Source organism: Trichomycterus rosablanca, chromosome 19 (genome assembly GCF_030014385.1).
Source record: "Trichomycterus rosablanca isolate fTriRos1 chromosome 19, fTriRos1.hap1, whole genome shotgun sequence".
In the NCBI taxonomy this organism is placed as follows: Eukaryota; Metazoa; Chordata; class Actinopteri; order Siluriformes; family Trichomycteridae; genus Trichomycterus; species Trichomycterus rosablanca.
Genome location: NC_086006.1, coordinates 28,958,046 through 28,981,698, shown reverse-complemented (window position 1 = coordinate 28,981,698; position 23,653 = coordinate 28,958,046). Strand labels below are relative to the sequence as shown.

Below are 23,653 nucleotides of genomic sequence, written 5' to 3'. Positions count from 1 at the left end.
AGAAGGTAATAAACAAGCTAAAACCGAGGTTAAAGCAGTGAGTGAAATGGAATCAGAGAGTGACGGATCTCTCTCAGACTCAGGCTGGTCCGTGTGCTCGCAGGAGGAGAGCATGCCTGTACTGTACAAAGTTGAAGAAATTAAACAGTTTTTAAAAGTCACTAAGGGGCGAAGAGGTATTCGTGTTGAAGATTATTTCGCAAACTGTGCTCAATTTGTACATGATGTCAAGTATTTTAGGAAGGAAAAGGCTTTTACTGAATTAGAGTTTTTTAGGTTGAAAAAAATACTGACTAAATGTAATAAAGAGAATATTGAAGCGGATGTATAAGATGAGCTGCTGTTCCTGGGTCCGAATGACCTTTATTTTAAGCCATTTTTATTTAATTTTATTAATGGGTGATATTAGAATTGCAACTCTAAACATGAATGGGGGAAGAGACTGTGTAAAGCGAGCGAAGCTGTGTGAGCTGGTGAAAATGAAGGGGATTGATGTTACCTTTCTACAAGAAACACACAGTGATGCTAGTAATGCTAATGACTGGGCTAAAGAGTGGGAGGGGCTTGTGTTTTTAAGTCATGGCTCTTCTACCAGTACTGGTATTGCTATTCTTTTATCTAAAAATTTTATACCTTGTTCTTACAAAGTGGAAGAGATTTTAAATGGTAGACTTTTAAAGGTGACAGCAGACTTTGAAAATGAAACTTTTGTTTTTATTTGTATTTATGCTCCAACTAGGGGAGTGGATAGGATGCTGTTTTTAAACACACTGAACACTGTCATTGCAGGCTGTAATTCTACTGACTTTTTAATACTGGGTGGGGATTTTAATTGCACAGCAGACAATATAGACAGAAATCATTCAGAACCGCATGCCGCATCCCGTAAACGTTTGTGTGAGCTGTTAGAGACTCATGACTTGTGTGACATCTGGAGGAACTTTCACAGCAGACAAAGACAGTACACATGGGCTCATTCTAAAGACAATGTACTCTCATTGGCAAGGCTGGACCGTTTTTATGGTTTTAATTATCAACGTTCTGCTTTTACACACTCTTTTATCTCACCAGTTGGTTTTTCGGATCATTCTATGGTCCAGTGTACAGTACAGAAAAGTAATGTGAAGCCACAGAGCGCGTACTGGCATTTTAACACTGCACTTTTAAATGATGTTAATTTTATAGAGTCTTTTACTTTTTTTTGGAAGGTTTTAAGCTCACAGAAAACAGCTTTTACCTCAATTCAACAGTGGTGGGATGTAGCAAAAATACAAATTAAAATGTTTTGTCAGCAATATACTTTTAATGTCACTAAAGATACAATCAGATCGCTTAAAGCTCTGGAGTGTGAAATAGTGGAACTGCAGTCTTTAGCAGAGACCACAAGAAATAAGGAACACATTGAAGCATTAAAAACAAAAAAGACAGCTCTAGCTGACTTTTTGGACACAAGAGTGCAAGGGGCTCTGGTCCGATCAAGATTTCAGTGTGCGTCGGAAATGGATGCTCCTTCTAAGTTTTTCTTTGGTCTCGAGCGGAGTAACGGACAGAAAAGATTTATGCATGCAGTGCGAATAGAATCAGGAGATCTCTTATTAGATCCTTCTGAAATTCGCAGGCAGACAGTACAGTTTTTTTCAAAACTGTACAAGAGCGAGTGGACTGAGGTTAAACAGGTCGAAGAACGATTCTTTAATGACCATAACCAGCTTACACAAGAGTCTGCTGAATGGCTTGATGAGGAGCTATCCCTAGGAGAGCTCTTTGAGGCTCTCCAGGGAATGGAGAATGGTCGGGCGCCAGGTATCGATGGCCTCCCAGTCGAGTTTTATAAAAAGTTCTGGTCAGTGTTGGGTCAGGATGTCTTGAAAGTTCTTCAGAGCAGTATAAGGGACGGAGTGCTACCGTTGAGCTGCCGGAGGGCAGTCCTGACCCTGCTGCCAAAAAAGGGGGACTTGACTGAATTAAAAAACTGGCGACCTGTCTCCCTGCTATGTACAGACTGTAAGCTGCTGTCAAAAGCGTTAGCCTCGAGACTGGGTAAAGTAATGGAGCAGGTGGTACATCTTGATCAGACATATTGTGTGCCTGGAAGGTCAATTTTTGATAATGTTTATCTAATTCGGGATGTTTTGGAAGTCTCCAGACTGTTGGGCTTGAAAGCTGGTCTAATTTTTTTAGATCAAGAAAAAGCATTTGACCGAGTTGAGCATGAGTACCTGTGGAAAGTATTGGAGTACTTCGGTTTTAACTCAGGTTTTATAGCAATGATTAAAGTTTTATACAGTGACATTGAAAGTGTAATTAAGGTTAATGGGGGTTTATGTGCTCCTTTTAAAGTTTTTAGAGGTATAAGACAAGGCTGTTCCTTGTCAGGCATGTTGTACTCATTAGCAATTGAACCACTATTGTGTAAAATAAGAGAATGTATTTCTGGACTGGTGGTGCCTCCTTGTACTGTTCCTCTATGTGTTTCAGCATATGCAGATGATTTAGTTGTAATAACAAGTACCCAGACTGATGTGGACATTTTAACTGAACTTTTAAATGATTTTAAGGTTTTATCATCGGCTAAGGTGAACTGGAATAAAAGTGAAGCAGTTTTAGTTGGTGAGTGGGATGGTGCAGAACCTACACTCCCATATGAGTTGATGTGGAAGAGGGGTGGTTTTAGATACCTGGGAGTGTACTTGGGGGACAATACTTGTACTGAAAAGAACTGGGATGGCATGGTTGAAAAAGTTAAAGCACGTTTAAATAAATGGAAATGGATAGTCCCCCAAATGTCCTATAGAGGAAGGGTACTTGTTATTAACAACCTGGCAGCATCATCACTATGGCATAAATTAGCATGCTTGGACCCCCCAACAAATTTTTTAGCAAAACTGCAGGCTGAGTTGGTGGATTTTTTTTGGGACCGCTTGCATTGGATCCCACAAGGAGTTCTATACCTGACAAAGGATGAAGGAGGACAAGGACTTATTCATCTGGCCAGTAGGGTTGCTGCTTTCCGTCTCCAGTTTATTCAGAGACTCCTCATGGGACCCAAAGAACTGGTTTGGAGGGCAGTGGCTTGCAGGATTTTGCACACAGCGGGAGGTCTAGGGTTGGACAGAACTTTGTTTTTAATGAACACTAAGGCACTGGACTTTTCTGGGTTGCCTGTTTTTTATCGTGGACTTTTTAGAGTTTGGAATTTTTTTAAAATACAAACAAAAAATGACTCGTCTTTGCACTGGCTTTTGGAAGAACCTCTGGTTTATGGAACACGGCTGGATTTAACTGGAGGAAACACCCCTGCACTGACTAAAACCCTTGTTTCAGCAGGAGTCACAACTCTACGTCGGCTGGTGGACATTGCAGGACCTGATTTCACGCAAGCAGAGAATGTGGCCACACGTTTGGGAGTAAAGTCCATCCGTGTTGTGAGTAAGGTCCTCGAGAGATGGAAGTCTGTCCTTTCACCTGAGGAGCGGGAGCAGATGCAGGAGTACAGTGCGGGGGTGGTTTGCCCTACAGAAGACGACCCCTTCCCAGACATCACAATCATGCCAGATTTACAGGACTGTGAAGGCCCTCTGTTGGAGTCTAAGGAGGAATCCAGCATAGATTTAAAGACTGCATCTGGTAAAATGCTGTACAGAGCCTGTGTAAAGGTTCTAAACAAGAAAAAACTGAATGGAAGGACTGACACACCATGGCGTGATGTTTTTAAGTTAAGTGATGATGTTAAGCCAGAGTGGAGAGCACTATATAAACCCCCATTAACTAAGAAAGTTGCTGACATGCAGTGGAGAATTTTACATGGTATTATCTCAGTTAACGCTTTTATCTCTGTTTTAAACCCGGAGATTTTACCACACTGTCCATTTTGTAATCAGAGGGAAACAGTGTTTCATGCTTTTATGCACTGTTTTAGGCTGCGTCCCTTGTTTGAGGTTTTAAAGAATGTTTTTAGGTATTTTAATGTGACTTTTACAATCCAGACTTTTATCCTTGGTTTTAAATATGTTAAAAGAAAAAAGTCTGAATGTCAGTTGATAAATTTTATCCTTGGGCAGGCAAAAATGGCAATATATATCAGTCGTAAGAACAAGGTGGAGACTGGTAATGACTGTGAAGCCACGAGGATTTTATCAAGACTTGTTAGATCAAGGATTTTAATTGATTTTAAGTTCTATAAAAGTATGAAAAACCTGGAGACTTTTAAAGAAGTGTGGTGCTGTGAAGAAGCAGTGTGCTCAATTAATGATGATGAGCTCTGCTTCACACTTGATTTCAGTTAAGCCAAAATTGTTTGATTGTACAAATGCTTTTTATTTTTACACAGTGAATTATTTTGAGGTGTTTTAATATGATAGAGTGGTTCAGATAATTTTTGTACTGAAAAGACTGGTTTAAATAAAGAAGTGTAAAAAGTCAAAAAAAAAGTCTCTCTCTCTCTCTCTGTCTCTGTCTCTCTCTCTCTCTCTCTCTCTCTCTCTCTCTCTCTCTCTCTCTGTCTCTCTCTCTCTCTCTCTCTCTCTGTCTCTCTCTCTCTCTCTCTCTCTCTCTCTCTCTCTCTCTCTGTCTCTGTCTCTCTGTCTGTGTGTGTGTGTGTGTGTAGCCTGAAAGTGCTGGTTAAACAAACACTGAATGATAAATAAATGAACGTTTCCCTGCAGCTGTAGGTCACCTGATCTCGTATCTAATGGTTTCATGTTTAACTGCTTTGCATCAGGTGAGATTAGCATTAGCCGTCAGCTGTGCATTAGCCGTTATTGCAGTGCATTATGGGAAGGCATGTAATGCTCACGTTATCTTAAACCTGACGGGCATGGCCGCAAGTCCAGAGAGTCCAGGGGTCAAAATAAAGCACTTAAACTCAGCTCTACCTTTACGTCTGGGTTGGGTGGCAGTATGAACAACGTTTGGCTGTTGTTCAGGGTTAGGGGTAGAGTTGGAGGTCCTCATAACTGGTGCGACTGCGGCCCCTGCTGGTTGACTGATGGCGTCTGCACAGGGCTGAGGAATAACATTGAGGGGGAGGTTTGACCCTCCGTGCGCAGTGTCTCTCGGTGTATGAACTCGGCTCGTGCAGGTGAAAAATGCCGGCCGTACTGACTGCGTGCCGGAGGGGGCGCAAGTCTGTTGAGTGGCGTCCTCAGTCAGCGGAAAAGGGTCGAATCAGTATAGAGGAGCAATCAGGGTAACTGGACACGATTAGAATAGGGATAAAAGTTGGGGGAAAAAAGTGGGAAAAAAATAGATAATTAAAAAAAAAAAAATAATAAATATAATAATAACAACAATAATATAATTAATAATAATAATATAATAATAATATTAATAATACTACTACTAATAATAATAATAAATATAATAATAATAATAAATATAATAAATATAATAATATTAATAGTAATAATAAATATAATAATAATAATAATAATATAAATATAATTAGCTCGGTTAGTTCTGGTTTATGATTGTTTTAATTTAGTATAATTTTTATATGAATGTAATTAAATTGTTGCTCGGGATCTTCTCTGTGCTCCATGTCTGTTATCCCCACAGTCCCAGCAGTGTTTTGCTCTCCAGGACTCCCGGCTCACAGCGCCTGTGTGGAGATGAGGATGAGGGTGAGGGAGGTTTTTTAATCTCCAGGTGTTTTGTTTTGTTGGAGTGAATCCAGCAGCAGACGGGCGAGGGGGGAGACAACGTCCGGGAAGAAAATGCAAAACCTACAAGCTGTAATTTGTTTAGAGTCGGGCGGAGCTTTTACAGTCCACCACTGACTGATAAACACAGGTGGGTTATGAGGGAAAGAAACTAGTTTATCACTGACTCTAACATTCCAGATCCAGACAGACGGAGGTTTATTCACTACATTATTATATTTTATATTCAATATAAACTTCTAGACCTAAAACTTGTTCCACCACCACAGTACCCCCCCCCCCCCCCCCCCGCTTTACCTTCACACACACACACACGTCACACGCACCTCACACACACTTAACAATAGCCACTGTCTACGTGTGTGTGTGTGTGTTTCTCGTTCCACCTGCACCTTTACAGCAGAACTTGAGGAGTGTGAGACGTGTGAGGAGTGTGTAAGGAGTGTGTAGCTGAATCTTAGGTGAGTTGATTACTTTCTCCTGATTGATTGTAAGGTGATTATTGATCCATGTGTTACTGAGCAAGTATACATGTACTGAATGATCGGACAGGTGTGCACAGGTTTCTGTGTTTGTGCTCCAGTTAATGTTTATGTGAGGTCAAAGTCCAAGTGTCCACATACTTTAGATTCAGTAAGTGTAACGTGTGCTGGTGCAGGGGGGTGGAAAATTTATTCAGTTTAATATTTATAAAGAAATAATCGAGTAAATTTTAATCAGACTGACGTAATAATGAACTTTATTATAAATATTAATTATATTAAATAATTTTTAATATATTAGATGTCAGACAGGATGAAGCTGAGATATTTCATCTTTTATCTGCTCAACGTCATTTCATTTATTAATAATCCATTCCTGCATTCAAAAAAAGTTGGGACAGTAAAGCATTTACCACTTTGTAACGTCGTCGTTCCTTTTCACCACTTAAAAGAGGTTTTGGCACCGAGGAGAGCGAGTGATTTAGTGTTTCAGCTTTTATTTTGTCTCGTTCTTCCTGCAAACACGTCTTAAGATGTGCAGCAGTACGGGGGGTCGTCGTCGTTTCAAAATTCTTCACACGTTCTCTTTTGAGGACAGGTCAGGACTGCAGGCAGGCCAGTCCAGTACCCGTACCCCCTTCTTCTGCAGTCACGCTTTTGTAATGTGTGCAGCAGGTGGTTTTGCATCGTCTTGTTGAACAATGCTGGACGCTCATCAGAGACTCTCAGCCTTTCCTGGATGCTGCTTTTGTACCAAACCATGATCACAATCACCTGTTCACATCACCTGTTTAACATCACATCATTATTTAGTTTTTCACCTCATTACTAGCCCTAAATTTCCCTCGTCCCAACTTTTTTGGAATGTGTTGCAGGTCTGAAATGCAGGAATGGATGTTTATTAATAAATGAAATGAAGTTGAGCAGATAAAAGATGAAATATCTCAGTCTGACATCAAATAAACGTCAATGTAAGGAACTCTGTGTTTTTATTATTTACATTTATCATCCTGTCCCAACTTTTACTGATTTGGGGTTGTAACATTAAACAGTGTAAAACAACGTAAAGTGTGTAAAGCGTGTAAAGTGTGTAAAGCGTGTAAAGTGTATAAAAGCATGTAAAATCGTGTTCTTGGTCCTTGACGCTCGCTCTGGCTGCACGCTTTCTGTCTGCTCTCCGCTTGCTTTTAGTTTTTAGTTATTTTAGTTATTTTTTATCTTTTATTTCTAAAATATAGAGCTCAATCAGCAAACACTGACGATAGATCGGCTGGAAAGGCACAGAATTACAGAAATACATTAAATTAGACACTTAGTTAACGGAGTTTTCCACTAGCCGTCAGACTAAACTCGGGCACAGTTATCAGGACTACCATGGCTCCTATCACTACAGCGGGTTCTCCGTGCTGCTCCAACTGCTACAGACTCCTATGGAGAATCGCTGTGCTGGAGACAAAAATGCTCACAATCCTACCTGGAACGGACAGGAGAAATGGTTCCAGATCACTCGCGGGTGAGTCAAAATCTAACACAGAACAATCAGCTAAGCTAAGGCTAGACAGCTTAACAGACTTCCTGAAGCTTGACAGAAGTCAGTCAAAACAGGGGAACAGAAACGAGCCATGTGAGAGAATAAGTCAGTGGCACAAACTTGGAGCAAAACCAAAAGCACAAAAGCAGCAGGTGGCTGTCTTAATTTCTTCCACGCCAGACTGTTCATCATGGGCTCGGAAAGCTAAAACTATTCCAAAAGCTAGCACAATTACAGTACACCCTGTGGGAAAATAGCAGGGTCGCAACAAAAACCGATCCCTTTGCTGAATCGTTTTGAACCACTCAGAAATCTGATCGAGGTTACCCCCAGTGGTAATGGTAACGAATCAAAACCAGAGAAGCTGACTATAAAAGGGGTCTCAAAGCGGGCTAGCAAAAACACGATCAAGCAGAGGCCCTCGCCTGATGCAGAGAACGCTCCGAAAACTCTGATCGTCGGTGACTCTGCCATCAAGAATATAGGCAGCAGATCAATGCTAACATGCTGTCTCCCGAACGTGACCGTCTCGGAATTAAATGAGGAACTTCCCAACATCCTCTCCCAGCATGGAGCGATCGACCGAATTATTCTGCACGTGGGCAGAAGTGACATTCGCAGAGAGGAGTCAGAAATCTTAAAGAACAACTTCACTGAACTGTTTAATACACTTGAGAAGCTGAATGCTCAGAAGTTCATCAGTGGGCCTCTCCCAGCCCGAGGATCTAATATGTTTTCACGGCTACTCAACCTCAACACGTGGCTAAGCAGAACCTGCAGTTTGAAAGGTTTGGGTTATATTGACAATTTTAATCTATTCTGGGGACGCAGAGAATTTTTTTTTACCCAGATGGCACCCACCTAAGCAAGACTGGAGTGAAGGCACTAAAGGACAACCTCCATTTTGCTCTTCGCCACCCATCTGCTTCTTGGACTCGACACAATACGTGCATCCTCAACCTCCCTCATCTGCTTTCAACCAGGAAGGACCATCAAACATAAAATCCCCATCACTGGAGAACACGGTTCAGGCTGAGTTCCTGACTCTTGATGAAAGCTATTACGACCTTCATCATCAGGCAGTGACACAGCAGTCAGCAGCAGAGACATCACAGTCATCCTCCAACTTCTCTCTCTCAACAACATCACCTCCACATATGGATTTCACAGAGAAAATGGAGAAGCTGGTGTTTGTTGGGACTAAATTCATCTCAGCCAGTCCACAGGTTTGACCCAAAAAGCGCAGGGCACCCCTTCCCCTTCCCCCCTGTCCACAGCCCCCTCCCCGTTCTCTGAGGCCACTTCAACACCGTCAGCAGCAGCCTTGTACTTCATCTCCTCTGGCTGTACAGAGTTCAGAATGTTCAGCGAGTGCTACTGATAGCGGCTGCAGAATACAAAACAATGATAACACGTCGTGATGTGTTCAGGGTCCTCGCTATAGCAGATATGATACTGACAACAGTTTGGAGAGTAAGCTTGGACCCAGTATGCCTGAAATGTTTTCTATTCCTGTGTTGATTAGAAATAGAAAGAATAGAACGCATTCAGCATATCAAGTCAACCAGTCTAACCTCTTACCTGTACCACCACAACCTCGGGCTGCCCCAGGGGCTCCTGTGGTTCCTCTAGCTCTGCTTAATGTTAGATCTCTAGCCAACAAATCATTTTTAGTGAATGACATAATTCTATCCTACGGTTTAGATTTTCTGTTTCTAACTGAAACATGGTTAGCTTCTTCATCATAACTGGGGATTTTAACATCCACTTAGATAATAACAAGGACAATAACACCAAAGAACTTTTTGGACTTTTTGACACGTTTGGTCTATTGCAACATGTGAAAGGGCCTACACATACTCGAGGGCACACTCTGGATCTAGTTATTTCTAAAGGTCTTAACATTTCTTCTGTTATGGTCAAGGATTTGGCCCTCTCTGATCATTTTTGTGTCTTCTTTGAAATGCTGATCACTCCAGCTGCTCAAACTAGCTCTGTTTCTGTTAAGAAAAGGTGCATAAATGAAAGTACTAGTTCTCAGTTTATGGAGGCCATAGCTATATCACCAACTTTAATTGCAGAGTCAGTTGATGAACTCCTGGACAACTTTAATGTGAAAATATCGACTGTCATGGATGTGGTTGCCCCTGTAAAAGTCATGAAAACGTTGAGCAAACAGAAAGCACCATGGCGTAACACAATGATGGTAATGGCTCTGAAAAGAGAATGCAGGAGAGCTGAACGTAAGTGGAGGAAAACTAAACTTTTTTTAAAACTATTTAAACTGATTTGCAACAAATAGTTGATGGCTCACTAGCATCAGGCGTTTTCCCAAAGTCACTGAAAACAGCTGCCATTAAGCCACTCTTAAAAAAGAGAACTCTGGATGCGTCTGTGTTAAACAACTACAGGCCGGTCTCAAATCTTCCTTTCATAGCTAAGATCATTGAGAAAGTTGTTTACAGTCAAGTCAGCAGTTTTTTGAATTCCAGTGGTTATTTTGACAAATTTCAGTCAGGCTTTCACCACAGCACTGAAACGGCTCTCATAAAAGTGTTAAATGATCTACGGCTGAATACTGACTCGGGTAAAATATCAGTTCTGGTTTTACTGGATCTTAGTGCTGCCTTTAACACTGTAGATCATAGAATACTGCTGGATAGGTTGGAAAACTGGGTTGGACTTTCCGGAACAGTCCTTACTTGGTTCAGGTCCTATTTAGAAGACCAGAGTTACTTCGTCACTATTGGCAGCTGTGAATCTGACAGGGTGGCTATGACATGTGGAATCCCCCAGGGATCAGTTCTCGGATCTCTTCTGTTCAATCTTTATATGCTGCCATTAGGCCAAATGCTACAGGCTAACAACATTGATTACCATAGTTATGCAGATGACACACAGATATATCTGGCTCTCTCACCAGATGATTACAGCCCAATAGATTCACTGTGTCAGTGTCTGGAGGACATCAATAACTGGATGAGCCAGAATTTTTTACAGTTAATTAAGGACAAAACAGAGATTGTTGTGTTTGGCAGCAAAGAGAAGAGGACCAGTGTCAGTGAACATCTCAGTTCCCGGGCTCTAAAAACTAAACAGTTACAGCTCATTCAGAACGCTGCTGCTAGAGTTTTAACTAAGACGAAGAGAACTGAGCACATCACTCCAGTTCTAAAATCTCTACACTGGCTTCCGGTTAGTTACAGAATAGAATTTAAAGTGCTGCTACTGGTCTATAAATCACTGAATGGGTTCGGCCCAGAATACATCTCAGAAATGTTTAGAGAATATAAACCCAGTAGATCTCTTAGATCCATGGACTCAGGTCAGCTAGTTGAGCCCAGAGTCCAAACTAAACATGGTGAAGCAGCATTTAGCTGTTGGGCTGCATATAACTGGAACAGACTGCAGGAGATATTAGATGTTCCTCAAATGTAGAAATCTTTAAATCCAGGTTAAAAACTTTTCTTTTTTCTTGTGCCTATGATTGAGCTTGAAATTTTTGCTATTACCCTAATTTTACCATATTTCTTTTAGTTTTTCATGCTCTTCTAAACTGTGGGGTATATTTTACAATATTTTCTTTTAGTTTTCATGTCCTTAATTTTTTATCTCTCTTGTTTGAATTTCATGTTGTCTTAATCGTAACTAAATGTTTGCAAGAAGTCTTTCTGAGGTTCTAGATCTCAGGAATGTTTTAATGCTTTTAATTAAAAAATTTTCCTTATGTAAAGCACTTTGATTTGCCACTGTGTATGAAAGGTGCTATACAAATAAACTTGCCTTGCCTAAAAGCGTGTAAAGTGTGTAAAAGTGTATAAAAGCGTGTAAAAGCGTGTAAAGTGTGTAAAGCGTGTAAAAGTGTATAAAAGCGTGTAAAGTATGTAAAGCGTGTAAAGTGTGTAAAAACATGTAAAATCGTGTAAAAGTGTGTAAAGTGTGTAAAGCGTGTAAAAGTGTATAAAAACGTGTAAAGTATGTAAAGCGTGTAAAGTGTGTAAAAACATGTAAAATCGTGTAAAAGTTGGTAAAGTGTGTAAAGCGTTAAAAGTGTGTAAAGCGTTGTGGTGGAAAAAGAACCCTTTTAATAAATACCTGGAAGACTGGATTATAAGTAGAAAAAGAGTTTTAATCTTATCTGCAGACAAGGATCACACTGACAAGCCTTCATGTAGAAACCTCAGCAGTGCGATCCTGAACAAAGGAACAGTCTTTCTTATATACATGGTGGCAATGCCCTTATTGCTGTGTGGGAAAGTTCACACATTAGCAGATGTTTCTTAGGTGGGGAGGAGGAACTGTTTGAACCTAGCGGGAACAGGATTCGTAAGTCTCTTGATTGCAGGCAACAGTCTTTTGTTATGTATGGCAATTGTTGAAAGATAGGATCTGGACGTCATCACAGGATCTGGGAGTAGGAGCAAACCATGCACCTTTTGTTATGTGTATTAATTAACATTTTCCTTAACAGCGTGTAAAGCATGTAAAGTGTGTAAAGCGTGTTAAAGCGTGTAAAGTGTGTAAAGTGTGTAAAAGTGTATAAAAGCGTGTAAAAGCGTGTAAAGTGTGTAAAGCGTGTAAAAGTGTATAAAAGCGTGTAAAGTATGTAAAGCGTGTAAAGTGTGTAAAAACATGTAAAATCGTGTAAAAGTGTGTAAAGTGTGTAAAGTGTGTAAAGCGTGTAAAGCGTGTAAAAGTGTATAAAAACGTGTAAGAGTGTGTAAAGCGTTAAAAGTGTGTAAAGCGTTGTGGTGGAAAAAGAACCCTTTTAATAAATACCTGGAAGACTGGATTATAAGTAGAAAAAGAGTTTTAATCTTATCTGCAGACAAGGATCACACTGACAAGCCTTCATGTAGAAACCTCAGCAGTGCGATCCTGAACAAAGGAACAGTCTTTCTTATATACATGGTGGCAATGCCCTTATTGCTGTGTGGGAAAGTTCACACATTAGCAGATGTTTCTTAGGTGGGGAGGAGGAACTGTTTGAACCTAGCGGGAACAGGATTCGTAAGTCTCTTGATTGCAGGCAACAGTCTTTTGTTATGTATGGCAATTGTTGAAAGATAGGATCTGGACGTCATCACAGGATCTGGGAGTAGGAGCAAACCATGCACCTTTTGTTATGTGTATTAATTAACATTTTCCTTAACAGCGTGTAAAGCATGTAAAGTGTGTAAAGCGTGTTAAAGCGTGTAAAGTGTGTAAAGCGTTACAAGTGTGTAAAAGCGTGTAGTGTGTAAAGCGTGTAAAGCGTGTAAAAGCGTGTAAAGCGTGTAAAGTGTGTAAAAGCGTGTAGTGTGTAAAGCGTGTAAAGCGTGTTAAAGCATGTAAAGTGTGTAAAAGCGTGTAGTGTGTAAAGCGTGTAAAGCGTGTTAAAGCGTGTAAAAGCGTGTAGTGTGTAAAGCGTGTAAAGCGTGTAAAAGCGTGTAAAGCATGTAAAAGTGTGTAAAAGCGTGTAGTGTGTAAAGCGTGTAAAAGCGTGTAAAGCGTGTAAAGCGTGTAAAAGCGTGTTAAAGCATGTAAAGTGTGTAAAAGCGTGTAGTGTGTAAAGCGTGTAAAGTGTGTTAAAGCGTGTAAAGTGTGTAAAAGCGTGTAGTGTGTAAAGCGTGTTAAAGCGTGTAAAGTGTGTAAAAGCGTGTAGTGTGTAAAGTGTGTTAAAGCGTGTAAAAGTGTGTAGTGTGTAAAGCGTGTAAAGCGTGTTAAAGCGTGTAAAGTGTGTAAAAGCGTGTAGTGTGTAAAGCGTGTAAAGTGTGTTAAAGCGTGTAAAGTGTGTAAAAGCGTGTAGTGTGTAAAGCGTGTTAAAGCGTGTAGTGTGTAAAGCGTGTAAAGTGTGTTAAAGCGTGTAAAGTGTGTAAAGCGTGTAAAGTGTGTAAAAGCGTGTAGTGTGTAAAGTGTGTTAAAGCGTGTAAAGTGTGTTAAAGCGTGTAGTGTGTAAAGCGTGTAAAGCGTGTAAAGTGTGTAAAAGCGTGTAGTGTGTAAAGCGTGTTAAAGCGTGTAGTGTGTAAAGCGTGTAAAGTGTGTTAAAGCGTGTAAAGTGTGTAAAGCGTGTAAAGTGTGTTAAAGTGTGTTAAAGTGTGTAAAAGCGTGTAGTGTGTAAAGTGTGTTAAAGCGTGTAAAGTGTGTTAAAGCGTGTAGTGTGTAAAGCGTGTAAAGTGTGTTAAAGCGTGTAAAGTGTGTAAAAGCGTGTAGTGTGTAGTGTGTTAAAGCGTGTAAAGTGTGTTAAAGCGTGTAGTGTGTAAAGCGTGTAAAGTGTGTTAAAGCGTGTAAAGTGTGTTAAAGCGTGTAAAGTGTGTTAAAGTGTGTAAAAGCGTGTAAAAGCGTGTAGTGTGTAAAGTGTGTTAAAGCGTGTAAAGTGTGTAAAAGCATGTAGTGTGTAAAGCTTGTTAAAGCGTGTAAAGTGTGTAAAAGCGTGTAGTGTGTAAAGTGTGTTAAAGCGTGTAAAGTGTGTAAAAGCGTGTAGTGTGTAAAGCGTGTAAAGCGTGTTAAAGCGTGTAAAGTGTGTAAAAGCCTGTAGTGTGTAAAGCGTGTTAAAGCGTGTAGTGTGTAAAAGCGTGTAGTGTGTAAAGCGTGTTAGAGCGTGTAAAGTGTGTAAAAGCGTGTAGTGTGTAAAGTGTGTTAAAGCGTGTAGTGTGTAAAGCGTGTAAAGCGTGTAAAAGCGTGTAGTGTGTAAAGCGTGTAAAGCGTGTTAGTGTGTAAAAGTGTGTAGTGTGTAAAGCGTGTAAAGCGTGTAGTGTGTAAAGCGTGTAAAGCGTGTAAAGCGTGTAAAGCGTGTAAAGTGTGTAAAAGTGTGTAGTGTGTAAAGCGTGTTAGAGCGTGTAAAGTGTGTAAAAGCGTGTAGTGTGTAAAGCGTGTAAAAGCGTGTAGTGTGTAAAGCGTGTAAAGTGTGTAAAAGTGTGTAGTGTGTAAAGCGTGTAAAGCGTGTTAGTGTGTAAAAGTGTGTAGTGTGTAAAGCGTGTAAAGCGTGTAGTGTGTAAAGCATGTAAAGCGTGTAAAGTGTGTAAAAGTGTAAAGCGTGTAAAGCGTGTTAAAGCGTGTAAAAGTGTGTAGTGTGTAAAGTGTGTAAAAGCGTGTAGTGTGTAAAGCGTGTAAAAGCGTGTAGTGTGTAAAGTGTGTAAAAGTGTGTAAAGCGTGTAAAGCGTGTTAAAGCGTGTAAAAGTGTGTAGTGTGTAAAGCGTGTAAAAGCGTGTAGTGTGTAAAGCGTGTAAAAGCGTGTAAAGTCTTGTGACGGTGGTGTGAATGTGAGAGATGTTCTCGGAACTGAGCTGTGTTGGAAACCACAGGCCGCGGTTTGTCATGGTCTCTGGTGCAGAAGCTGGGAGGAAATGCAACTTCCTGTTTTACTGATGTTGTAATCAGTATATAATCAGGAATCACTCGTGTCTGTTCTGTTTCTCTTCTGTTCTGTTCTGATCTGTTCTGTTTGGTTCTGTTCTGATCTGATCTGTTCTGTTTGGTTCTCTTCTGTTCTGTTCTGATCTGATCTGTTCTGTTTGGTTCTCTTCTGTTCTGATCTGATCTGTTTTGCAACTTCCTGTTTTACTGATGTTGTAATCAGTATATAATCAGGAATCACTCGTGTCTGTTCTGTTTCTCTTCTGTTCTGTTCTGATCTGATCTGTTCTGTTTGGTTCTGTTCTGATCTGATCTGTTCTGTTTGGTTCTCTTCTGTTCTGTTCTGATCTGATCTGTTCTGTTTGGTTCTCTTCTGTTCTGATCTGTTCTGTTTGGTTCTCTTCTGTTCTGATCTGATCTGTTTGGTTCTGTTCTGATCTGATCTGTTCTGTTTGGTTCTGTTCTGACCTGATCTGTTCTGTTTGGTTCTCTTCTGATCTGTTCTGTTTGGTTCTCTTCTGTTCTGTTCTGTTCTGTTTGGTTCTGTTCTGTAGTAATCGCTCGTGTCTGAGAGACGTTTATAGTCCTGATTTAGCTCCGTCTGATTTCCACCTGTTTGGAGGCTGAAAGAAGCTTAAGAACATTTTCATGTGATGATGATGTGAAAGTACCGGCGCAACAGTGGCGGCATTAAAAAGTCGGTATTATGGTATTATATATGGAATATAGTATTATGTATGGTATATGGTATTATTAATAGGATTTATTTATTTATTATTAGTACTATTATTATTGTTAAATTATTTATTATTTTATGGTTTACTATTATTATTATTACTTTCATTATTATATTTTTGTATTATTATTTTAATTATAATTATATTTATATAAAAAATTTTATTGTTTGTATTATTATTGTTCTTTTTGTTGTTAATATTATTTTATTATTATATAATATTTTTATTCATTTATTATTGTTATAATTTATTATATTTTTATTTTTACATTTTTATAATAATTACTATTTTTTTTTTTTATATATTTTTTTTTATTGTAATTTTTTATTATCATTGTAATTAATATTGTTGTCATTAATATTTTATTATTATTATAATGTTTTATTTACTATTATTATTTTATTTTTATTAGTATTATTTTTGTTGTTATTATTATTTTCTTAATATTTTTTCTATTAGTATTATTTTTCATTACTATAATTATAGTTATTATTGTTGTTTATATTATATTATTATTTGTATTATAATTATTATTATTGTTAATATTATTATTATATTATTATTTATTGTGTAAACATTTATAGGTTCAGGATGAGGTGCTACCTGAAAACAGCCGTGCAGACCCTGATCACCCTGCTCATCCTGTCCAGCTTCTACATCTTCATCAGGAGAACATACCAAACAGAACCCATGGTAACACACACACACACACACACACACACACACTTAAGGTATGAAACATCGATGCTAACTGTGCTCCACTAAACCTGTGTGTGTTGTACAGGACACCAGGTGGATTATGGGAAACTTCAGCACCGCTCCATGTTCTCAGGACTCAAACTCGTCCTCGTGTCCGAGAGGTTCCAGTCGAGTTCTGGCAGGAGAAATACCACACCGGCACAGTGAGTGTTCATAAACACCGATAAATACCACACCGGCGCAGTGAGTGTTCATAAACACCGATAAATACCACACCGGCGCAGTGAGTGTTCATAAACACCGATAAATACCACACCGGCGCAGTGAGTGTTCATAAACACCGATAAATACCACACCGGCACAGTGAGTGTTCATATACACCGATAAATACCACACCGGCGCAGTGAGTGTTCATAAACACCGATAAATACCACACCGGCACAGTGAGTGTTCATAAACACCGATAAATACCACACCGGCACAGTGAGTGTTCATAAACACCGATAAATACCACACCGGCGCAGTGAGTGTTCATAAACACCGATAAATACCACACCGGCACAGTGAGTGTTCATAAACACCGATAAATACCACACCGGCACAGTGAGTGTTCATAAACACCGATAAATACCACACCGGCGCAGTGAGTGTTCATAAACACCGATAAATACCACACCGGCACAGTGAGTGTTCATATACACCGATAAATACCACACCGGCGCAGTGAGTGTTCATAAACACCGATAAATACCACACCGGCACAGTGAGTGTTCATATACACCGATAAATACCACACCGGCGCAGTGAGTGTTCATAAACACCGATAAATACCACACCGGCACAGTGAGTGTTCATAAACACAGATAAATACCACACCGGCACAGTGAGTGTTCATAAACACCGATAAATACCACACCGGCACAGTGAGTGTTTATAGGTGGAGAAAGTTTTCACACCCTGAACATGTTACACCATCACTGAATCTTTCACATCAGATCTTCATCAGCTCACAGCGTCTCTACTGGGTACCAGTCTGAAATTTCAGAACCCGAATACCCCTCAGATTCAGCTCACAGACAGATGATCTCACATTCTTCTAATGGAGGGTGGAATTCATTGTACCCTCAGTAACACCACGTAGTCCAGGTCCTACAGCTGAGCACCTCCACACCATCACACTACCACCAGCACGTTTCACAGCTCATATAATGATGTTAGAGTGAAACCCTGGATGAGATTTTTATTTGTTTGTTGTTCTGAAGGTTGCAGGATCTTCTTGTACTTAGACGATTAATAAAACAAGGGTGGTGGGATGATGATGTGAGGTGGACCAAAATTGTGGAAGGTGTGAAGGAAAATGTTAATTCATACATAACAAAGAATGCATCGCTTCCAATTACTTCCAATCCTGTTGCTCACAGTTTTTCAGATCCTGTAGTTGTCTTCAAACAGGTCCTGTTTCCTACCTAAGTAACATCTGTTAACGTGTGAACTTTCCCATCGTCCCACGAGGACGTTTGTCTCTATGTGTATAAGTGGGTCGTTCCCTTTCTCAGGATGGCACTGCTCAGGTCTCTGTGAGAGGTTTGATGGTCTGATCCTTCTCTGCAGATGAGAATTAAACCTCTTTTCTACTTATAATTCAGTCTTCAAGGTATCTATTAAAAGGGTTTTTCCACCACAAAGGCTTTGGAACCCTCGGGTGCTGTTAAATCTAGAGTAAAGCTAACACCATATTCCACCTCATTATCATCATCATCATACCAACAGTGAAACATGGTGGCGGTAGCTTGATAACTGATGGGGAATGAGGAACTAGAGCGTGGGTGTGAGTTCAGCGGTACAAACTAATCCTGAAAACAATAAGGAGCAGGTGTAGACCATGAGCTGGAACCAGCCTGGGGGGGGGGGGATTAGTTGAGTGGGGCATGGGGCGTGGGACACATACAGTGTATCACAAAAGTGAGTACACCCCTCACATTTCTGCAGATATTTAAGTATATCTTTTCATGGGACAACACTGACAAAATGACACTTTGACACAATGAAAAGTAGTCTGTGTGCAGCTTATATAACAGTGTAAATTTATTCTTCCCTCAAAATAACTCAATATACAGCCATTAATGTCTAAACCACCGGCAACAAAAGTGAGTACACCCCTTAGTGAAAGTTCCTGAAGTGTCAATATTTTGTGTGGCCACCATTATTTCCCAGAACTGCCTTAACTCTCCTGGGCATGGAGTTTACCAGAGCTTCACAGGTTGCCACTGGAATGCTTTTCCACTCCTCCATGACGACATCACGGAGCTGGCGGATATTCGAGACTTTGCGCTCCTCCACCTTCCGCTTGAGGATGCCCCAAAGATGTTCTATTGGGTTTAGGTCTGGAGACATGCTTGGCCAGTCCATCACCTTTACCCTCAGCCTCTTCAATAAAGCAGTGGTCGTCTTAGAGGTGTGTTTGGGGTCATTATCATGCTGGAACACTGCCCTGCGACCCAGTTTCCGGAGGGAGGGGATCATGCTCTGCTTCAGTATTTCACAGTACATATTGGAGTTCATGTGTCCCTCAATGAAATGTAACTCCCCAACACCTGCTGCACTCATGCAGCCCCAGACCATGGCATTCCCACCACCATGCTTGACTGTAGGCATGACACACTTATCTTTGTACTCCTCACCTGATTGCCGCCACACATGCTTGAGACCATCTGAACCAAACAAATTAATCTTGGTCTCATCAGACCATAGGACATGGTTCCAGTAATCCATGTCCTTTGTTGACATGTCTTCAGCAAACTGTTTGCGGGCTTTCTTGTGTAGAGACTTCAGAAGAGGCTTCCTTCTGGGGTGACGGCCATGCAGACCAATTTGATGTAGTGTGCGGCGTATGGTCTGAGCACTGACAGGCTGACCCCCCACCTTTTCAATCTCTGCAGCAATGCTGACAGCACTCCTGCGCCTATCTTTCAAAGACAGCAGTTGGATGTGACGCTGAGCACGTGCACTCAGCTTCTTTGAACGACCGACGCGAGGTCTGTTCTGAGTGGACCCTGCTCTTTTAAAACGCTGGATGATCTTGGCCACTGTGCTGCAGCTCAGTTTCAGGGTGTTGGCAATCTTCTTGTAGCCTTGGCCATCTTCATGTAGCGCAACAATTCGTCTTTTAAGATCCTCAGAGAGTTCTTTGCCATGAGGTGCCATGTTGGAACTTTCAGTGACCAGTATGAGAGAGTGTGAGAGCTGTACTACTAAATTGAACACACCTGCTCCCTATGCACACCTGAGACCTAGTAACACTAACAAATCACATGACATTTTGGAGGGAAAATGACAAGCAGTGCTCAATTTGGACATTTAGGGGTGTAGTCTCTTAGGGGTGTACTCACTTTTGTTGCCGGTGGTTTAGACATTAATGGCTGTATATTGAGTTATTTTGAGGGAAGAATAAATTTACACTGTTATATAAGCTGCACACAGACTACTTTTCATTGTGTCAAAGTGTCATTTTGTCAGTGTTGTTCCATGAAAAGATATACTTAAATATCTGCAGAAATGTGAGGGGTGTACTCACTTTTGTGATACACTGTACATGAGTGTCGGCAGGAAATGACAGCGCTATAGGAGAGACTGTACTGATCTCATACGTGCTGTACAATGTCCAGATGTGGTCTACACTGTTCTGAAACGTTCTCTCCATTCTCGGGGAACCACAGATTCTGGTTCAGTTCCACCAAATCTGAGGGTTCAAGCAGGGCGGCACCAGGAGATGGTTTGAGATGTAGCTGATGGAGAAGCGTTGCAGAGCTCACAGACTCATCCTGGTGTGTGTGGGTCAGTTCAGGAGGAACTTCTCTGATGTTCTGATGTTCCTCTGTGTTTTTGGTAGAATACCTCACGGTGGGTCTGTCATCAGTGAAGAGGAAGAAGGACAGTTACCTTCTCCAGACCCTCACGTCCATCTTCAGCCAGTCATCAGAGGAGGAGCTGGACGACATGGTGGTGGTGGTTCTCCTGGCTGATTTTGATCTTCACTGGGTCCAGCAGACGCTTCGCAGCATCGTGGAACGTTTCCCAAACCGACTGCTCCAGGGTCAGCTCCTGGTCATCCACGCCCATCAGAACCTCTACCCTCCTTTGACCGGGCTGAAGAGGAACTTCAATGACGCTCCGGACCGCGTGACCTTCAGGTCCAAGCAGAACGTGGACTACTCCTTCCTGGTGGAGTTCAGCTCCGGACTCTCTGAGTTCTACCTCATGCTGGAGGACGACGTGAGCTGCTCCAAAAGGTTTTTGTCTGCGATTCGGGGTCACGTCACTTCTCTGGGCTCCGCACAGTGGGCCACGCTGGAGTTCTCCAAGCTGGGGTACATCGGGAAGCTCTACCATGGTGCAGATCTTTCACGCCTGGCCCAGTTCCTGCTCCTGTTCTACCAGGAGATGCCGTGCGACTTCCTCCTGACTCATTTCCGCACGTTGCTCATGCAGAATAAAGTCATTCGCTTCCGTCCGTCCCTGTTTCAGCACATGGGCTCGTACTCGTCCTTCAGAGGAACCTACAACCACCTGAAGGACGATGAGTTTCAGGAGGAACTCTCTGATAACCCTGCAGCAGATATCTACACCGACATCTCAGCGTTTAAAGAGCACGCTCCGGAGCGGGCGTACAGTCAGGGGGGCGAGTATTTCTGGGGAACGACTCCGATAAAAGCTGGGAACTTTTTCCTGGTGGTGTTTCGGAGGCCGGTGCTCCTGTCCAGGATCCTCATCCAGACCGGGCTGGAGCAGAAGGACGTCCTGGACTCGGCCGACGTGGAGCTGGGAGAGACGGTGGTGAAGACGGGACGGGAGGTGAAGTGCACGAGGAACCTCAGCGTGGGGTCGTTACAGAACGGACAGTTAGAAGTTCAGAACGTCCCTCAGATCCTGAACAGAAGCGTCTCGTGTCTGAACATCAGAGTCACTGCAGGTCAGGAGAACTGGGTCATCATCAGGAACATCCAGGTCTGGAGCAGAACCTGAGAGATCAGCTGCGCCCTCTAGTGGTGGAGGCACCTCGGTGTGATCCTTTATTAGATTATTCATTTATATAAATCATCAACAATTATTCACATCATTATTGATCATTAGATACATGATACGGTCAAAAGTATTCGGACACCTGAGCTCTGTGTGATCGTTTCAGCTTCTCACAAGACTTTGAAGTCTGTCTGTGGGAATTTGTGCCTGTTTAGTTGTACGGCTGGGCGCTGATTGTCGATGATTGATCAGTCGATGTTCTGGTTCATCCCAGAGTTGTTGAGTGGGGCTGAGCTCAGGGCTCTGTGCAGGACACTGGAGTTTTTAATGTCTTTATAGAGCTCACTCATGCTGAAACAGGACAGTACCTTCCCTAAACTGTTTCTGCAATTTACATTTACATTTTATCCAAAGCGACTTACACACAATGAGCGGCACATGATGAGCAATTGAGGGTTAAGGGTCTTGCTCAGGGACCCAACAGTGGCAACTTGGTGGTGGCGGGGCTTGAACCGGCAACCTTCTGTTTACTAGTCCAGTACCTTAACCACTGAGCTATCACTGGCCCAATGGTTGAAACATATCATTAATACACCAGTTAGTAAATGCTGTGGCTGAAACACGTGATCAGTCATTAGAAGGGGCGTCCACATACTTCTGACCGTGTCGTGTGTATAAATGGGTTAAATGTATTAAAGCTGTAACTCATCATGTGAATCGTGGCTGAAGCTGCTGATGAAGCCCAAACTGTGACATCACCAAACACAAAGTCATGTGATCACTGAAGTGGGTTTAAATGAACAAACTGGAACCAGAACCAGTAAGCACTGGAACACTATTATACTGGAACACTGATATACTGTTATACTGGAACACTGTACACTGGAACACTGGTATACTGGTATACTGGAACACTGTACACTGGAACACTGATATACTGTTATACTGGAACACTGTACACTGGAACACTGGTATACTGGTATACTGGAACACTGTACACTGGAACACTGGTATACTGGTATACTGGAACACTGTACACTGGAACACTGATATACTGTTATACTGGAACACTGTACACTGGAACGCTGATATACTGTTATACTGGAACACTGTACACTGGAACACTGGTATACTGGTATACTGGAACACTGTACACTGGAACACTGGTATACTGGTATACTGCTGCACTGATAAACTATTTGATGCAGGTAACTGGTTTGTATCCTGATGAATAAAGGTTATGAGATTAAATCCACTTGTGATGTTTTTTGCGCTGATATGTGAGTAATGTGGACACTTTGACCATGACCACCCAGGTACTGGACATCCCATTCCCTTCCCACCAGTATAAATATGAAACTGGTCTCCTCAGTTTTCATTTCAGAGCAGCTCTGTTACAGCTCGTGCTCATCACACTTACATCAGGCTCAGCTCACAGTCAACATTCCAACTCATCCTAATGTGTGTGTGTGTGTGTGTGTGTGTGTGTGTGTGTGTGTGTGTGTGTGTGTGTGTGTGTGTGTGTGTGTGTGTTAGTAAACCCTATGATATAAAAAGCAGTGTCACATTTCAATCTGACCCAGTAACTCGAACCTCCTTAATATTATATTGCACTCGCCCCGACCCCCCCCCACTCCTCCCTGACCACACACACACTCACACATACACTCACTCACACACACACTCACTCACACACACACACACACACACACACACACTGCCCCCCTCCCACAGTTCCCAGTGGTTCAGGCTTTTGGTGGAACCTGTTCTGAGTTCCTGTGAGGTTCCACTGTTACAGGTTCAGGTGCAGCAGATGATGAATCCTACCCCGCACGCCCATGTGTCAGGACCCTGAACCCTTACTGGGTACAGACTGGGTTTATTTGGGGAGGGGACTGAGACTGGGGAAGGGTGTGGGACCCGGTTGCCGCAGTAACGTAGTGTTTTTTACTTTATTTGTCATATATACATATACAGGTGTACAGTACAATGAAATTCTTTCTTCGCATATCCCAGCTTGTTTGGAAGCTGGGGTCAGAGCGCAGGGTCAGCCATCGTACGCCGCCCCTGGAGCAGAGAGGGTTAAGGGCCTCGCTCAAGGACCCAACAGTGGCTGCATAGCAGAGCCTGGATTTGAACCGCCAATCTTCCGGTTGATAGCCCAAAGCTCTACACACTAGGCTCCCACTG

At 41.8% G+C, this 23,653-nt stretch overlaps 2 protein-coding genes across 3 annotated transcripts in view; both read left to right on the top strand.

The window, feature by feature from the left end:
* Positions 1 to 9,054, top strand: part of LOC134333125 (ankyrin repeat and SAM domain-containing protein 1A) — a 48,750-nt gene extending 39,696 nt beyond the window's left edge. Inside the window, exons 13-15 of the mRNA XM_063014969.1 lie at positions 7,479 to 7,655; positions 7,983 to 8,281; positions 8,951 to 9,054. Coding sequence (XP_062871039.1) covers positions 7,479 to 7,655; positions 7,983 to 8,281; positions 8,951 to 9,054 — 580 coding nt within the window. The remainder of the gene's footprint in view (positions 1 to 7,478; positions 7,656 to 7,982; positions 8,282 to 8,950) is intronic.
* Positions 6,081 to 22,718, top strand: zgc:101663 (alpha-1,3-mannosyl-glycoprotein 4-beta-N-acetylglucosaminyltransferase C). 2 transcript variants are annotated; one of them, XM_063015095.1, is made up of 4 exons: positions 6,081 to 6,121; positions 16,330 to 16,438; positions 16,530 to 16,647; positions 20,334 to 22,718. In XM_063015095.1, exons 2-4 carry the CDS (start codon positions 16,337 to 16,339, stop codon positions 21,464 to 21,466), a joined length of 1,353 nt encoding a protein of 450 aa, XP_062871165.1. In that variant the 5' UTR covers positions 6,081 to 6,121; positions 16,330 to 16,336; the 3' UTR covers positions 21,467 to 22,718. The 2 variants fall into 2 exon arrangements, with proteins under 2 accessions (XP_062871165.1, XP_062871164.1); XM_063015094.1 differs by lacking the exon at positions 6,081 to 6,121 and adding an exon at positions 15,486 to 15,705.
* The last annotated feature ends 935 nt before the right edge of the window (positions 22,719 to 23,653 follow it).

Coding starts and splice junctions, on each gene's coding strand:
- zgc:101663 (XM_063015095.1), top strand. CDS start 16,337: ATGAGGTGCTACCTGAAAACAGCCGTGCAGACCCTGATCACCCTGCTC. Junction 16,439..16,529: donor CATACCAAACAGAACCCATG/GTAACACACACA, acceptor TGTGTTGTACAG/GACACCAGGTGGATTATGGG. Junction 16,648..20,333: donor AGAAATACCACACCGGCACA/GTGAGTGTTCAT, acceptor TGTTTTTGGTAG/AATACCTCACGGTGGGTCTG.